Source organism: Dendrobates tinctorius, unplaced genomic scaffold (assembly GCF_039654945.1).
Source record: "Dendrobates tinctorius isolate UK_male_01 unplaced genomic scaffold, ASM3965494v1 ptg000292l, whole genome shotgun sequence".
Classification (NCBI taxonomy): Eukaryota; Metazoa; Chordata; class Amphibia; order Anura; family Dendrobatidae; genus Dendrobates; species Dendrobates tinctorius.
The window spans coordinates 1,008,017-1,027,395 of NW_027361959.1; the positions used below are offsets into that span (position 1 = coordinate 1,008,017).

General features: G+C 43.4%; 1 protein-coding gene across 1 annotated transcript in view; it reads right to left on the bottom strand.

The window, feature by feature from the left end:
* Positions 1-19,379, bottom strand: part of COL13A1 (collagen type XIII alpha 1 chain) — a 397,057-nt gene that overhangs the window by 313,384 nt on the left and 64,294 nt on the right. The window contains exon 2 of the mRNA XM_073560029.1: positions 4,414-4,483. Within this exon, the coding sequence (XP_073416130.1) occupies positions 4,414-4,483 (70 nt within the window). The remainder of the gene's footprint in view (positions 1-4,413; positions 4,484-19,379) is intronic.

A 19,379-nucleotide genomic window follows, 5' to 3' on the forward strand; every position in this document is an offset into this window, starting at 1 on the left:
AACACTAGACTACTCAAAAAGTTTGCGACTTTTAGCGTTTGCACTACATTTTTACCCAGTTCCAACAAAGTGGGCACAGCTGCGGTGGGACGAGGTATGGCGCCTCTCAGCGCGACAATTTCTTGACGAGTTGTGGTGTTCTTTTATGCCACAAATCTTATTCCAGTCTCTAACTGGAGTAGAAATTTTGGCAAGGAATACACGTAGGTGCACTATACTTCATGCCTTGCCTTATCCATGTGCAATGAATCAGGCGCCTCGCTCTCCACCCCACCACCTCATGTAAGCTGGAGTGAAAAAGACTGGTCTTGATCAATTGGGTCCAAAGTAATGTCAGTTTAGACAGATATAAAAACATTGGCCAAGACTGAAGAAAGGGTTAACCAATTTTTAAAGAAACAGCTTCACAGTTTTTATTTCGATGCATCTGGTATTGGAGATTAGCCCTATTCAAGTGAAAATGCCTAAACTGCAATATTAGATATAACCTATCTATTGATCAAAACTATAAGAACTCATTTAATATTTTGTTTAAGAAATATACATGCCTTTATTTAAAAATGAATGCAATTTGGCACCGACTCTGTGACCCATACTATATTCTTTTTTTTAAGCGCCTTTACATGCCCGTAGGTGCACATATGTACGAAGTATAGGTACAGTGAGGATCTCGGGAAAGGCAAAAGGTGAATTATAATAGAGGGATCAAATAGTTCATTTTGGCAATAACTGTATTTCCTAGTCTAATATTCATGCAGATGACGTAGTGTGAAAAATTGGATTAAAGGTTAAAAATGCTGATTTTATAGAAAAAGACCAGAGTAATGATGAATTGTGAAATAACAAAAGACAAAAACCCTCAGACAATTGTGGTGATGGTAACAAGCAACAACGCATGCACAAGAGGTCAAACCATTGTATTGAGCAACACATGAATATCATTAAATCTGAATCATTTCTAAAGAATCTGGTTTTGATGAATATTAAAGCAGAGAGGTCAGGGCACTAGAAAATGACCCTGATTACCACAGAGGTTTCACTCATGTCAAAGTTCAACTACAAACACAAACTGTGTGACTGTTTTACTGGAAGCATTTCCATAGAATTTAAAGGTCCCACTCTGACATGATCTGCTTGTACTAAGAGGCATGGGCTGAATAAAAATTGTGCTCTTTTGTTATATACACAGGTTAAGGTCACTTGTAAAGCAGAAATCATATAGTCTGCTTCAGATCAAAGTACAAGCTGATATTTCTGACCCTCCTTACAATACCAAGCACCTATATGCAGTATAAGCTACCAATGCCTTGTGTTCTCCCTGGTCATTGCAAATTCACAGAAAAGGTGGACTTGCATACAACTGATTAAATATTCGACTATCTATAGGAGGCCACCTATTGTTATTACGTTTCTGTACCCCAATAAGGTTTATAATTAGAGTTGAGCGACTTTGGTTGGATCGGGTTTCATGAAACAAAATTTGTTTCAGATGAAACTTGTCCGACAAGGGCAAAAAAAGTCGGAGTTTCGTCCGAAACCCAACCCCAATGCAAGTCAATAGGGAATAAAAGTCGGCATTGAGTTGTATTGGGGTCGGGTTTCGGATGAAACTCCGACTTTTTTTTGCCTTAGTCGGACGAGTTTCATCTGAAACAAATTTTGTTTCATGAAACCCGATCCAACTAAAGTCGCTCAACTCTATTTATAATAAATGGTTATTGACATAAGACAAACCCAATAGCTAGTGTTGAGCGATACCTTCCGATATCGGGAAATATCGGATCGGATTGGATTGGACCGATACCCCAAAAATATGGGATATCGCCGATTCTGATACTGGAAACCAATGCAAGTCAATGGGACACAAATAGCGGAATGAAAATAAACCCTTACTTTCCTTGTAGGTTAATTCTACATGAAGGAAAACAACTAAGAATAATGTAGAATGTCTTGGGGGAGGTGAGGAGACATTAAAGGCATAGAGGTTTAGCCCAATCAAATGGAATAGAAGGAATTAATTTTTTTTTTAAGACGTTCGGAGTTACAAAGATATTGACTATGTTAAACGGGTTGTCCGGGCTTTTCACATAATCCCAGTACATATCTGGGCTGCAGAATGCTGACAATAAGTAATTTACCTTCTGTGGCTAGTCTGTACGGTTTCCAAGATATTATCTCTTGCTTCTAAGATAAACGTCCGGGGGGATGTTCTGGCATTGAAATAAGAGCTGGTCGTTTCCTCCTCCCTCACTAGTTTCACTTTCCAAAGATCACTGTTCAGTGTGTGTCTGGGGGAGGAGCAGCTGGGTGGTCTGCTCGCAGCCAATCACAGCCATGCCATTAGTTAACATGCCTAACATGCATAACAGGATGTGCCCACACTTCTTCAGATTCCTCATTGGCTGAATAAAATCAAACTGGCTCATTGTCTTATGGGAACTTCCGATTCCGGTATTCGATATTCTAAAAGTATCGGAACTCAGTATCGGAACTCCGATACAGCGAATATCGGCCGATACCCGATATTGCAGTATCGGAATGCTCAACACTACCAATAACATACATAAGCACAGCTTAATGCTTTCAGGAACTGTAAGTGTCCATTAAAGGAATCAGCTAGGTGGACTTAAAGGGGACCTGTCACTTGCCATAAATATGTATTTTTTTACCTGATGTAAATGCCACTGTTCTCTTGAATCTGACATTATTTTTCTATTGTTCCTGTTCCTGGGATATGGACCTCTCTTTACTCCATAGAAATCTAGTTTTTGTAGCCATCTGGGCACAGTCGTCAAGGAGAATCACATTTATAGGGAACTTGTCACCAATGTTATCACATAGCAGCTAAAAATATCATCTAAGGCTGGTTTCACGTTTGCGGACGGAGGGCTGTGGACTTCCTATGTGAAGCCCCGTCCCGCCGCACCTCCTCCGGTTAGCTCCGCCTATTTCTGCATGCGTCTTCATGCGGCCTGCATACCTTATCTTTAACATTGGGTACGCAGGCCGTGCCGCAGTATGCAGATACTGCCGCATGCATTGTTTTGACGATGTGGCACCCGCATAAAATTCCAACATGATGCGTTCTATGCGGGTCACCACACTGTCAAAACTACGCATGCAGCAGCATCCGCATACTGCGGCATGGCTTTCGTACCCAATGCTAGGTACGCAGGCCGCATGAAGCCGCATGCAAAAATTGGCGGAGCTAACCGGAGGAGGTGCGGCAGGGTAACTAGCCTTACTGTGCATCTCCGTTGCATTCCCTATATCCTTATATAACCCCCTAAATAGCCCTGAAAAACCTATTTGATATATCTGGAGCTGAATGCTAATCAAGTCCATCTGGGCCGATGGGGTGGCTTTGGTCCTCTCCATGCTTCCCCCAGGCTGCTGATTGCCATCCTTGATGTGGATGACGCCTCCTGCATCATCCTTATTGCCATGAGAAATTTTGTGCCTGCACAGATAAATGGCATTTCGCGCTTGCTCTGTATGCTTTGCCCTCACTGTGGACAAAGCCAAAAAGCGATTTATCTGCACAGGAACGAAATTTCTCACAGCGATGAGATGAGGATGATTCACATCAAGGACGGCGAGTAGCAGTCAGGGGGAGGGGTGGAGAGGCCCCAAGCCATGCCCATCGGATCGGACGCACTCGATTAACATACAGCGTGGAAGAAATCAAAAATCTTTTTCAGGGCTATACAGGGGGAGCGGGGGGTTATATAAGGATTTAGGGAATGTAGTGGAGATGCTCAGTAAGATGACATTTTTAGCTGCTATATGACAAAACTGGTGACAGGTTCTCCTTAAGAACCGCTGCACGACCAGCTCTACCCTCGCCTACTGTATTATCACCCATCCCTTGAAGATTGTGAGCCCTCGCGGGCAGGGTCCTCTCTCCTCCTGTACCAGTTATGACTTGTATTGTTTAAGATTATTGTACTTGTTTTTATGTATACCCCCCTCACATGTAAAGCGCCATGGAATAAATGGCGCTATAACAATAAATAATAATAATAATAATAATAATAATAAGACCACACCCACTTTGAAAAAAGACAGGATTTACATACAAGGTAGAGGGGCCATATCTCTGGAATGGAGAGGCACAGGAACAAAAAATATAACACAAGATTCAGGGGAACAGCAGCATTTAAGCCAGGTAAAAAAATACATATTTACAGTAAGGGTCAGGTGCCCTTTAAAAACTGGCCAGAAGTTGAGAACACCAGCAAACACTTTTAACAGTATTTTAGAAAGTCAGGGAAGGCCTAGCTCACATTTATTTACTCACTGTCACTGTATTACTGGAGATCCCCTTTAAGTATATGTGCATGGATTGCATAGGAGTCTTTGTATGTTCATTCATTGTAAGCACCTAGTCATGAAAAGACAAGAGATACTTACCAGGAGGACACAGACATTTAACACTTGTATCTCTTACTTCCCGAAGTCGTGGCAGATGAGATTTCAGTTTCTGTAAGTCAAAGGAAAAAATAAATATATTTAGATTTCATGAACTGAAATATTAATTGAGCACGCCTCATTTACTGACGTGACCAAAATGACGTTAACACATCTGTGAGAAGAATGAAAAGCAGCCTGGAGTCAGTACACTGTACAGCCTTATGCACACATGTTGGCAGGTAATCTGATCCTGGGTTCTTGTAAGTGTAATTTATTTCAGCATTTCATGTAAATCTCTGTCTTCTATGATCTTGACCAGGATTTAATATGTTAAATTAGATTTTTCTGTCTCCGAGCACCTGCTGATAAACATATTGAACTAGACAGTCTTTGCACCTCTGGATAGTGAGGGATTCTATTTCTTGGATGACTGTGAGCCAGGCATAGTGCGGGCAGGTGCAGCGCTCCTCTCTTCCCTACCCAGCATTAATGTGCCAATGTACCTCAAGATAATATGCTGGCTCTCTATTTTAGTCCTGGAATGATGTGAAATTGTGATGTGAGATTTTTTAATATAGAGCAAATGTGTATTATACAGCTAAATCTTATAAAGAATAGCATATGGGCACATGGGAGCTCTATCAAAATCTAAAAGAAAATGATCACAAAATAAATGTGCACATGATGTCTATCTCACAGAGATTACACCTTAAAAAATGCTGCAAAATTGCTGAAAAAAAATGAACATAACGACATTGCTGTGTATATCTTTAGTCGTTTGTTACTCCTTTAAACTGCTTCTGGGTTTGGAAACACTAGAGAGCAGTTCCATAGTTATAGTTTAAAAGATAGAAAAAAGACGTCGGCCACAAAAGCAACAGCAAAGCCACCAGATTCAGTAAGAAAGACTTTCTCCTGAAGAGGCTTCGTCTAGGAAAACCGCAGTGGTTCTGCTGGAGTCTTTAACACATTGTGTGCACAAACCTTAAGGCCATGTTCATACGTTGCAGTTTTGCTGCTTTTTATGCAAATTAAAAGCTGCATTTTAAAGTACCAGCAAAAGCTATGAGTAGAGATGGGCAAACCCGAACAGTAAAGTTTAGGGTCCTTACCGAACACATGGTGTTTGGACATGGACCCAGAACACGGACTTCTCCATGAAATCCGTGTTACTGTGCGAGTTTTGCACTCCGAACATTGAGTGTTTCCCAAGCTGTCATCTGCATGACATCGCGAGAAACAACAGTGGCTTTGATAAGCGGTAAGATTATTTCCGCCGGTCAGAGAGCTGTGACTCCCATGCTGTCAGATGACAGCATCAGCCAGCAGCTGTGACCAGCAGTAAAAAGTTTACCGCTGGTTGCAAGCATCAGCTGATGAGTACTACGCCTACGCCTGCTGTCACTGATGACAGAAAAAGCAGGTGCCAGTGATGGGAGTCTTAATCAGCTGGTGCCTGTTCTATAAATAAATTAATTAATTAGAAAAATTAAGTGGGGTTTCTTTATTTTTGATAATCAGCATAGGCAAAACTGACAGCTGCAGGCTGAAACCGCTGTCAGCCTTATCATGGTTAGTTATCAAGAATAGAGGGATCCCCATGCTGTTTTTTAAAATTATTTCAAAAATAACTTTTAAAAAATGATGTGGGGTCCCCCCATTTTTGACAATTATCATGGTGCTTGCGGTGATATCATTGACGTCACCGCAGTTCATCATCCCGGCTCACAGTTAAGTGACGGTGGGTATGCAGCCTCAGTGACCTACGGTAACTTCGATGATGTCACCGCCAGTCAATGAGGCTGAGCTCGCAGTACTTCATTCTCCCAAGGTTTTTCAGCCTGGATGGTTACATCAAGGAATCGTCCAAGTCATAAATCGCATATGGCACACATGGATTACAGCGTGGGACATCTTCACTTTGGACAGGTGAGGGATATGATTGTTTATTATTTTTCTATGTTTACAAGGGACAAGGACTTCAAAAGAATCAGTGTAAGATGAGTATAACTGTCCTTTTATTTCAAATAAAGGAGTCAGTGTCTTTCTTTCAAATAAAGGATTTTATTCTGGCTGTGTCTTTTTTACAATGTAACTATGGGGTTATAGACACCTCTCTATTACTAACCTGTGGGCTTTATGTCAGTGGCCATAAAACAGCTGACATCAACCCCACAAATATTACCCCACTTGCCACCTCGCCAGGGCAAGTAGGAAGAAAAGCATCAGAATTGGCGCATCTAATAGAGGTGCCTTTTCTGGGGCAGCTGCGAGCTGCTATTTTTAGGCTGGAGGGGCCAATATCCATGGCCCCTTACCAGACTGAGAATACTAGCCTCTCAGCTGTCTGCTTTAGCTTGGCTGGTTATTTAATAATTAAAAAAAACAGGCTGGGGACTCCTCTGTTCTTGTTGACCAGCCATAATAGGGCACCAAAAATGTTGCACACTAAGGGTTTAGCTTATGTATCTACCAAAAAGAGAAAAAAACCCTAAAAAATAACTTTTATTAAGTATTATTAAAATCGACGAATGGATAACGACGAATGGATAACTATGACTAAGCTAAGTGACCCATCGGGGTCTCACTTATTTTGGAAAATGGGTCTTTAATTGTTTATGACCTTATGCTAAAATAGCTGTATTGTTAGTCTGCCATATTTGGACTTATGATTATTGCATTGGTGGTCTGCTATATTGGACCCACAACTATTTATGATCAGTTTATAATGCTCTGTCACGTGACATCCTGGCCTCTCTGTTGATGGTGATGGCAGATACAGATCAATTTTAAGGTCTGTTGATTATATTAAATCTATGAATCTAGGTCCAAATCAATACTTTTTCGGTCTCTGATACCTATATAAGAAAGATGGTCATAAATTGCTTATAACGTTATGTTGTAATAGCTGTATTATACTGAATCCATGACCATATTCAATCTATGAATCCTTGATTTGCTATATTGGACCTATGATTAACCAATCTATAATATTCTATTATACGATATCTCTGCCTATCTAATGTATTAAAAAAAATGCCAAGTGTCTGATATAGTCTGGAGGTGTTTTTGACTGCGACTGCAGACACAGATCAATAAACGGTCTATCAGTCTTTGAATTTTGGTCCAATGATTATCCTCTGTGTCTGAGGTATTACATAGGCATATCTATTTATATGTATAATTGGTGGATATTAATATCTGGATACCTTATTGCATGTTTGAGATAATCAACTTGATTTTTTTTGCCTGTCCAATATTTATATTGATATAAAGATATAGCTCTTAGACATTTTTTGAATTACTTTTTGAGCACATGAATAAAAATTTGTTGAGCAGACAAACAAGAAAATGATACAGACCTTGGAACACACTGAGCAGACAAATACAGTCTACTGATCAAGAGCTAAAATTCATTTTAGACATCGCGGATAATTCACACTAGCATAGTAGTGCTATAGACAATCTGTCCTGTATGTATGTTGGATTTCTTTACTTGCACCCTTAGAAATAGGGGCTGGCAGGGACTTAAGGGACAGCCAACGTGGAGCGGGGGCGCCATGTCGAACTTAGGGTGCCAACCGCCGTTGTCAGGAAGGATATCAGTTTACTAGGGCCTCATTAGGGCCATTGTAGGAATAATTAACATTACCATTATATTTTTCTGTAAAAAGAATATTTTGTAAGAAGAAAAAATATTTCTGTGTAGAGTTCCCTGCATGCATCTATTTGTGTTATATCATCTGCCTCATTCTGAGGGTTTGAGAGGTACTATTCTTTTAATTAATTTTTCTATATATTGCATTTGTGATTTTAATAATACTTAATAAAAGTTATTTTTTAGGGTTTTTTTTCTCTTTTTGGATGACCAGCCATGATAACACTGATAGTTGAGGGTTGCAGCCCGCAGCTGTCAGTTTTGCCAGAGCTGGTTATCAAAAATAGAAGAGACCCCACATAACGTTTTTAATTAATTTATTTATAGCACAGACGCAGCACCTGCACTTGATATTATCAGTGACAGCAGACGTAGGCTGATGGGAGCAGTACTCTCTCATCAGTTGATGCCTGTGATTGCAGAACCTGTGTTTGCTGCGCTGTCATGCAGATGAAAGCATGGCAAACAACGGATGTTCAGGCCCCCCATTCATCTCAATGGGGTCCGGATATGGGTACTGTTTAGGTACCCGAAACGAACATTTTTTAGATGTTCGGCCGAACCCGCCTTACCCGAACATCCACAGGAAGGCCCATCACTAGATATGATATTTCATAAATCTCATACACAGAACTTGTTTTTTTTCCTGACTTAATTGGAAAACTGCTGAGTTTTTGAAAATTGCAACATGTCACTTCTTTCAGGATTTTTTTTTCTGTGTATTTGTAGTGTTTTTCACCTATGGAAAGCAATGAGTAAGTGCAAAAATGCAGCTAAAAGCAAAAACACAAGTATCAGGTTTGGTTGGGTTTTTGTTGCAGAAGATTCAGGAACAACAGGCGCTAAACTGTATCAGCATGCACAAGAGACAGATACCAGAAAAATGCAGCAAAACATGCAACAAAACCTGCTCTTTTAAGCAATCTCTTTACTGCCAAGAGAGCAGGTTTTGCCTGCAGAAAAAAATGCAGCAAAAACATGTGGGAACATAGCCTTAGGGTATGTGCACATGTTGCAGATTCGTCTGTGGATCCGCATCCAAGAGATGTACAGTATCATGTTATCCTATGAAAAAAAAAAACGCTGTGCACTTGCTGCGGAAAATTCCACGCGGAAACGCAGCGGTTTACTTTCTGCAGCATGTCAATTCTTTGTATGGATTCCGCAGCGTTTTTACACCTATTTCATTATAGGAATCCGCAGGTATAAAAATGCAGGTGAAATCCGCACGAAATCCGCAGGTAAAGCGCAGGCATTTTGACCTGCGGATTTTGCAGATTCCGTGCGGAAAAATCCGCAGATGAATCCGCAACATGTGCACATACTCTTAGACTTCAATTAAAAAGAAGTTTTCCAGTGGAAACCGCTTCAGGAAACACTCCATCTTTGTTGAGTTTTTAGAGAACTTTTTCTTTTCTTGAAGCGCTTCCTGAAATATTTTTGAAGGGTTATGGAAGAGACTTTTCCTGCTTTTGCAGCCTTATGATATGACGGTGACAAGTTTGGAGTGAATTCTACAGGATTTGCTACAAAGAAGAAACTCGCACTTTTTTTTCCCCACTATAACGTGAAACGGAAAAAAGATACTCAAAGCACTGAACTATATGAACAGCAAAGTGATAGGAAGAGTCTTTAACATTAACATTAAGCACTTTGTCAGTAGTGGAGCTATTCTAAAAAAAACTCTACACATAGCATTAGAATAGGGAAAAGTTAACTAATAATAATAAACTTTATTTCTATAGCGCCAACATATTCCACAGCGCTTTACAATTTAACAATTTCAAACACAACAGTCAAAAGTAACAACTTTAGCAATAATACAATGATTATTAACTGCTATCACATACAATTATTAACTCTACAAAAGCTTACATTCACATAGTGTACTGTCGACCATGTAAAACAAAAGGCTTCATTGTAAGAAAGTGACATCTTAAGTATTAATGTAACTACTGAAGTTTTTGTCAAAATCAACAGGCAGTTCTGTATATTTCAGAGGCAATGTTTTTATTTTTTTGACACATTTAAAGTCTCCGATTTTGTGACGTAGCAGCGATATTGCTAACGATATCGCTATGTGTGATATTTACCTCCGACCGGCTCCCCCGCTGCTCATCGCTGGTCACGCGAGAACGTCCTGGATCATTTCTTGTCGGGGGCTTCCTGCTGGGGCTTCCTGTGGCGCCGACGAGCGACGCGTGGACGCGGGCGGGAGGACGTCAGGATCGCCTCGTCTGACAGGTAAGTAGTGACCCCCGACCCCTGCAATGTCGCAGGTGAGATCTGCCTCTGTGGCAGCTCACTAGCGACCATTTAGCGATGCACCAGCGATCCATATCATTGTCAGGATCGCTGGTGCATCGCTTAGTGTAACGGTACCCTAAGACTAGGCAAACTGAAGCTTTTTTTAACTTTTTCAGTGCTGTTTGTGGAGATTGATATTTATTTCAAAATGCACCTAGCTCAGAAATAGTGATTCTTTTTTTTGCATTTTTCCGATTGGCATCTCAAAATTAAAAAAAAAATGCATATGTTATGGTAATTCCACACTTGTGAAAACACTGTATTTGTCATTATGTAGTTTTTCTTGGCCCAAAATGTTGCAGCCAGATGTTTTTGTATTGTTAAAAACTGATTGTTAATTGACCGTTTATTGTTCATGGCAGCACTGTTCTGCTGATAAAATTGTGAAGGTATTCGATTCAGCTGCATAGAGCGGCTGGCCTTCGGGCCAAAACTTTGCCCATCCGTGGCTGAACATTTGTGAAACAAATAAATTACGGTATTAACCCCCTCACAACCTTGGGGTCTTCTGTTTCTGCGTTCTCGTTTTTCGCTCCCCTTCTTCCCTGAGCCATAGCTTTTTTATTTTTCTGTCAATATGGCCATGTGAGGACTTGTTTTTCTGTGGGACGAGTTGTACTTTTGAACGACACCATTGGTTTTACCATATAGTGAACTGGAAATGGGAAAAAAATTCCATGTGAAATTGCAAAAACAGTGCCATTCCACAACTGTTTATTTTACCCATGTTCACAAAATGCTAAAACTGACTTGACATTATGATTCTCCAGGTCATTATGAGTTTGCAGTTGCCAAACATGTATAGGTTCTTTTTTATTTAGGTGGTGAAAAAAAATCCAGAGTTTGTAAAAAAAAAATAAAACAATTGTGCCATTTTTCGAGACCTGTAGCATTTCCATTTTTCGGGATCTGGAGCCGGGTGAGGGCTTATTTTTTTTTACTGCCGAGCTGATGTTTCTATTGATACCATTTTGGGGTGGATCCGATATTTTGATCACCCGTTATTGAATTTTATTGCAATGTTGCGGTGACCAAAAAAACATAATTCTGGAGTTTTGATTTTGTTGTTATGCTATTTATGGATCGGATTAATTTATATGTATAATTTGATAGATCAGACATTTCTGAACACAGGTATATCAAATATGTGTATTTTTTATTGTTTTATTTGAATGGCATAAAAGGGGGGTAATTTGACCTTTTCTTTTTTTTTTATATTTTTAAAAAAAAAAATTTTTCTATTTTTTATTTACTTCAATAACCTTGAAGGCTTGAGGCTGCGATCTTTCGATCACTTGTTCTACACATTGCAGGTATTCAGCCCTGTTCTGTGTAGCAAAAATCATCATCTTCTATGAACGCTGGCCACAGGCTGTCGTTCATAGGCGATCTTCAATGACAAGTAGAGTTGAGCGAAACGGGTCGAAAAAATTCAAAAGTCGCCGACTTTCGCCAAAGTCGGGTTTCATGAAACGAAACCCGACCTTAGCGTGAGGTCGGCCACGAAGTCGACGACCATCACACCAAAGTCGCGTTTCAAAAGATGCTTTTGCACCCTTTTTCAGCCAATCAGAAAGAACAGACACTGTGGGCAACGTGATGACATAGGCAGCGGCTACCACCATGTTTGTGAAGGGCATGCAAGTGATTGGTTTGCTTAGTGTGGCGTCACAGGGGGTATAAAAGGGCGTGCACACCGACCGCCATGTTACTTATGCTGATCTCAGAATAGGGAGAGTTGCTGCTGATTCTGTAGGGAGAGCGTTAGGCAGGGAAGAAGATACCAAAAACTACTTCTGCTGCTAGCGATTTTGCTTGTACAACACACCAGTTACTGTGCAGTGCAAGGGGAGGCTATATTTTGGTGCATCGGCTCTGTTGGTTATTAGGCTGCCTTTTAAGGTTCCCAGATAGCTGCATTGCTGTTTTCACACTGCTGAGCAAACTGCTTTTTTCAAAGCAATCCAAATTTCATTGTTTTGTCCTGGTGAGTTACTGAGCGTTCATTTTTTCACACACCGTACAGCGGTGTACGCTCCTCACACAGTACCGTGTACCGGCTGTTATCACGGCCAAATTGAAGCTGTGTGTTTCTCTGTAAGGAAAAGCCGAGGAGTTTGTCCGTTCTTACAGACCTACACTCTAGGGAGATTCCAATTCTGCCCAATTCTATATACACCTTGTAGTTAGTCATACACTAGGCAATTTCTGCCTGTCACATTGCGGTGTAATCTGCCCTGGGTCAGAGACAGTAGTTCAGCGGCCAAATTGAAGCTATCTGTGTGTGACTCTGTAAGAAAAAGCCGAGGAGTTTGTCCATTCTTACCGACCTACACTCTAGGGAGATTCCAATTCTGCCCAATTCTATATACACCTTGTAGTTAGTCATACACTAGGCAATTTCTGCCTGTCACATTGCGGTGTAATCTGTCCTGGGCCAGAGACAATAGTTCAGCGGCCAAATTGAAGCTATCTGTGTGTGACTCTGTAAAAAAAAAGCCGAGGCGTTTGTCCGTTCTTACAGACCTACACTCTAGGGAGATTCCAATTCTGCCCAATTCTATATACACCTTGTAGTTAGTCATACACTAGGCAATTTCTGCCTGTCACATTGCGATGTAATCTGTCCTGGGCCTGAGACAATAGCTCAGCATCCTCCAATCTACAGTGAGCTTCAAATTCTCACCAATACTATATACATCTTCTGCCTTCTCATACACCAGCCAATTTCTGCCTGTCACATTGCGGCGTAATCTCTACTGGGCCTGAGACAATAGTTCAGCGTCCTCCAATCTACAGTGAGCTTCAAATTCTCACCAATACTATATACATCTTCTGCCTTCTCATACACCAGCCAATTTCTGCCTGTCACATTGCGGTGTAATCTCTACTGGGCCTGAGACAATAGTTCAGCGTCCTCCAATCTACAGTGAGCTTCAAATTCTCACCAATACTATATATATCTTCTGCCTTCTCATACACCAGCCAATTTCTGCCTGTCACATTGCGGTGTAATCTCTACTGGGCCTGAGACAATAGTTCAGCGTCCTCCAATCTACAGTGAGCTTCAAATTCTCACCAATACTATATACTGTACATCTTCTGCCTTCTCATACACAAGCCAATTTCTGCCTGTCACATTGCGGTGTATTCTCTACTGGGCCTGAGACAATAGTTCAGCGTCCTCCAATCTACAGTGAGATTCAAATTCTCACCAATACTATATACATCTTCTGCCTTCTCATACACAAGCCAATTTCTGCCTGTCACATTGCGGTGTAATCTTTACTGGGCCTGAGACAATAGTTCAGCGTCCTCCAATCTACTGTGAGATTCAAATTCTCACCAATACTATATACATCTTCTGCCTTCTCATACACCAGCCAATTTCTGCCTGTCACATTGCGGTGTAATCTCTACTGGGCCTGAGACAATAGTTCAGCGTCCTCCAATCTACAGTGAGATTCAAATTCTCACCAATACTATATACAGCTTCTGCCTTCTCATACACCAGCCAGTTTCTGCCTGTCACATTGCGGTGTAATCTCTACTGGGCCTGAGACAATAGTTCAGCATCCTCCAATCTACAGTGAGCTTCAAATTCTCACCAATACTCTATAGACCCTTTACCTTATTTTACAGTACCATATAGCTGTTGTTATTTTGGGTACCTTTTTCAAAAAAATGAAGAAGTATGGTGGAAGAGGCCGTGGAAGTGGGCTGGGGTTTCCAGCTGGTCCTGATGGTGGTGTTGGTGTTGGTGCTTCTGCTGGTTGTGATAAAAGCACAATAGCACCTAAGGCAGGAGGTGGTGAGCCGGCGTCATTGTCTGGCTCCACAAGGCCTCGTAGGCTCCGTTTTCTGGGAGTAGGTAAACCGCTTTTTAAGCCGCAGCTTAAGGAACAAGTTTTGTATTACATTGCTGACACAGTCTCCAGCTCTATCGCCTCCTCTTCTGAAGTTTCAAAAAATAAAAGCACTGCGTCGTCAGTGGAGGCTCCTGGTCAGGAACAACACCTTTCCTTGTGTCCTTCACCCCTACCAAAAGTGAAGGATGTGGCCTGCCTACTACAGATTACTCCATGGAGCTCTTTTCTCATACCATGCCTGGGTTATCAAGTCAAATCGTGAATTCCCCAGTCCAAGATGAATCTGACATGGAGTACACTGATGCACAGCCACTGCTAGATTTATCTGCTGGTACATTCACTCAGAGCACTACATTGTCCTCGCAGTGTACTGAGCCAGAATCTGACCCTGATGAAACTCAGGTGCTACTTACCGCATACTATACCACCATACAGGGTGACAGAGGAAGGTGCGCATGACATTGAAGAGGAGGTGATGGATGACCCAGTTGTTGACCCAGATTGGCATCCATTGGGGGAAGAGGGTGCAGCTGCCAATAGCTCAGAAGAGGAGGAGGAGCATCCGTAGCAGGCATCGACATCGCAACAGCTGTTATCTGGCAGGCCTGGAGCAGTCCAAAAACGGGTTACAAAAACCAAAAGAGTTGCAGGACAGCTTGGCCAGACGGTCAAAATAGCACAGCGTGCAAGGCCTCAAAATGTCTTCCATAGTAGGAAGAGTACCGTGTGGCAGTTTTTTGAACAAAATCCTAATGATCAGGCAAAGGTTATCTGTAAGAAGTGCGCAAAGACCTTTAGCCGAGGGAAAAATCTGAGAAATTTGAATACCAGTTGCATGCTTAGACATTTAACCACCATGCACTTGCAAGAGTGGACGGACTACCAAACCTCACGTACCACATGTACAACTGCTCCCAAAGAAGGTAGTCAGCAATGCTACATTGTTTCTCCCACTGTAAGCCCACCGGTTAGCACACCACCAGCAGCAAATGTTGAGGTGTCGTCGCAAGGCCAAAGCAGTCAGGGAATCACAATGTTATATCAACGAAAGACTGAATCTAGGCCATCAGAAAGAACACCAACTCCATCACCATCATCAACCCTCTCTCAGTCCGCCATGTCCACCGCTAGTTCCACCATATGCAGCTCTCAAGTCCAGCTCCCCTTACCAGAGACTATGAGTAGGACAAGAAAGTACTCATCCTCTCATCCGCGTACACTGGGTTTGAATGCCCACATTGCCAAACTAATCTCGTTAGAGATGATGCCCTACCGGTTAATTGAAAGCGCAGCTTTCCGCGAACTCATGGCCTACGCAGCACCATGCTCTGACCTACCCAGTCGCCACTTCTTTTCTCGTAAAGCCATCCCAGCCCTCCACCTTCATGTGAAAGACCGCATTGTCCATGCACTCAAGCAATCAGTGAGTGGAAAGGTGCACCTCACAACTGATGCATGGTCCAGTAGGCATGGCCAGGGCCGTTACGTGTCCATCACTGCGCACTGGGTTAATGTGGTGGATGCAGGGTCCACAGGGGACAGCGGTGGTGGGACAGTGCTGCCTAGCCCACGGTATAGGAAACAGTTGGCTGTAGGCGTTCGACCCTCCTCCAGAAACAAAAGCTTGTCCACAGAGAGCAGTCGCACGAGCACTCCATCCGCAGCTGCCAGTGTTGCACACGAGGTGTCCCCCTATCGATCAGCTAGTGGAAAGCGTCAGCAGGCTGTGATGCAGATGATGTGTTTGGGCGACAGACACACCGCGGAGGTTCTGGCTGACTACTTTCAGCGACAAACTGAGTCATGGCTGGGCAGTCTACATCTTGAGGCAGGCAAGATGGTTAGTGATAACGGACGGAATTTTGTGGCAGCCATAGCCCTTTCAAAACTCAGACACATACCTTGCTTGGCTCACACCTTGAACCTGGTGGTGCAGGGCTTCCTCAATAATTATCCGGAGTTAACAGGCCTGCTCCAGAAGGTCCGAAGACTGTGCTCGCACATCCACCAGTCGCCGGTACACTCCAGTTGTATGCAGAAGTTGCAGCGATTGCTCCACCTTCCCAAGCACCGCCTAATTATCAATGTTGCAACAAGGTGGAACTCCACCCTGCACATGGTTGAGCGGCTGTATGAACAGAGGCAGGCCATAATGCATTTGTGGGAGGATACATGGGCAGGCACTTTGAGGGCAGACATGGAGTTGACAGGTGTGCAGTGGTCGAAGCTGAAAGACCTCTGTAAAGTCCTTCAGTGTTTTGTGGAATGCACACGGCTGGTAAGCGCAGATGATGCCATCATAAGCATGAGCATCCCACTTATGCGTCTGAAGTCAATGCAAGAAAGCGGACGCACCGCTGTTACCGTGCTAAGGTCCGTGGCTGGCAGCAGGCGGAGAGCTCACATCCAGGACTCCCGGGTGCTTGACCTCGTAGCAAGACGAATGTAGTTTCCAAGAGAAAAAGGTCGCACTCTGCGGGATAATGATGAATGTTTATTGACACTGAATTACATGTCACGTCGGAGATGTGAAGGAGAGTGTGTCAAATGGCTGACTACGGCCGTTTCACGCTACTCGAGCGCTTCCATGCGTCTGCTCATGCAAACTTTGATGCACATTAAGGAGCAGGCGTCTGCAGCCGAGGTAGATGAGAAGGAAGAGGAGGAGGGAAGCCTTGATGACAGTCAGCCATTATCTGCTCCGGGACCTCTCCTGGACGAGGTGGAGGAAGAAGAGGAAGAGGAGGAGGATGATGATGGGGATGATTATTTAGGTGAGGAGGATGCTTTTCGTGGGGCAAGAGAAAATGTGGGCATGGCAAGGTCTGGTACAGGTTTTGTGCGTGACTGGAGGGATGTGGATTTACCAGAAAAGTGCTCCTCCAACCAGCACTCGCAGTGCAACATTGACACTGGGAACATTGGCCCACATGTCAGATTATGCCTTGCAGATCCTAAAAAGGGACCCCCGCATTGCCAAAATGATGAACGATGACGACTACTGGTTGGCCAGCATCCTGGATCCACGCTATAAAGGCAAATTCCAAAACATAACCCCACAGGAGAACCTTGACCTAATATTGGCTAACAAACAAGCAACTCTGGTAAACCGGTTGGTTGAGGCATTCCCAGCACACAGCAGCGGTGATCCTCCTCACATGAGCTGTAGGGGCCGTGGGCAGCTTGGAAGAGGTGTTCGTGGTGCACACATCAGAAGCGGTGTTGGAGACAGGGGTTTCATGACCATGTTGTGGACTGATGTTTCAAGTCCCGCTCACACGACTGGTAATACTGCATCGATTGAAAGTGAAAGACAGCAGTTGTCATCTATGGTTACAAACTACTTCTCGTCCCATATCGATGTTCTCCCTCACAGGTCATTCCCATTTGACTATTGGGCCGCTAAACTGGAGACCTGGCCTGATTTGGCACAATATGCCTTACAGGAGCTTGCTTGCCCAGCTGCAAGTGTGCTATCAGAAAGAGTCTTCAGTGCAGCTGGAACAATCCTGACAGAAAAAAGGACCCGTCTGTCAACCCAAAATGTGGATGATCTAACCTTCATTAAAATGAACCATGCATGGGTTTCCAAGGATTTTGTCCCACTTTACCATGATGACACATAGGTTGCCAGAAAAATGGCTTTGGTCCTCCTCTTCCTCGGACTTGACCAATTTCGCCTTTAGCAGCAGCTGAATGTCCCAGATCAACATATGCCATTTTGTAAACCTCCCTAACTGGGCTGCTTCCCCCCCATGGCCGGGGTCACCACCTAGCGCACATAACCGTGCGAGTGCCGTTGCCCTGGACAGGTGGGTAGGCCGACTCTTGGGCACGGGCACTGGCACAGGGTCCCTCATAGTGCAATCAAGTGTCTCAGCACACCCACCGTCAGACACACCGCCGTACTATGAGGGGCCCAGTGCCAGTACCGACACCCACGAGTGTGCCCCCCTTGCTTGGGCAGGGCCACAGCATTTGCAATGTTTACCTCTCCCTGCTTCTCCGCTGTGTAGTCTGGGCTGTCAAATCCTTCACTGGAACTGCCACTACAAATTTGTTGAACTGATAGATGATGGTTAAGACGTAGCTATGCCCTGTCCCGCTGGCTGGGCTCTAGCTTCAGATTATTATTATTATTATTATTATTATTATTATTATTATTATTATTTATTGTTATAGCGCCATTTATTCCATGGCGCTTTACATGTGAGGAGGGGTATACATAAAAACAAGTACAATAATCTTAAACAATACAAGTCATAACTGGTACAGGAGGAGAGAGGACCCTGCCCGCGAGGGCTCACAATCTTCAAGGGATGGGTGATAATACAGTAGGCGAGGGTAGAGCTGGTCGTGCAGCGGTTTGGTCGATCGGTGGTTACTGCAGGTTATAGGCTTGTCGGAAGAGGTGGGTCTTCAGGCTCTTTTTGAAGGTTTCGATGGTAGGTGAGAGTCTGATATGTTGTGGTAGAGAGTTCCAGAGTAGGGGTGATGCGCGAGAGAAATCTTGTATGCGATTGTGGGAAGAGGAGATAAGAGGGGAGTAAAGAAGGAGATCTTGTGAGGATCGGAGGTTGCGTGCAGGAAAGTACCGGGAGACGAGGTCACAGATGTATGGAGGAGACAGGTTGTGGATTGCTTTGTATGTCATGTTTAGGGTTTTGTAATGGAGTCTCTGGGCAATTGGGAGCCAGTGAAGGGATTGACAGAGGGGAGAAGCTGGGGAATAGCGGGGGGACAGGTGGATTAGTCGGGCAGCAGAGTTTAGAATAGATTGGAGGGGTGCGAGAGTGTTTGAGGGGAGGCCACAGAGCATGAGGTTGCAGTAGTCAAGGCGAGAGATGATGAGGGCATGGACTAGGGTTTTTGCAGATTCTTGGGTGAGGAATGAACGGATGCGTGAAATATTTTTGAGTTGAAGTCGGCAGGAAGTGGAAAGGGTTTGGATATGTGGTTTGAAGGAGAGATCAGCGTCAAGGATTACTCCGAGGCAGCGAGCTTGTGGGACTGGGGAGAGTGGGCAGTCATTTACTGTAATTGATAGGTTCATAGGGGGGGTCACGTGAGATGGGGGAAAGATGATGAATTCTGTTTTGTCCATGTTGAGTTTCAGATATCTAGTGGAGAAG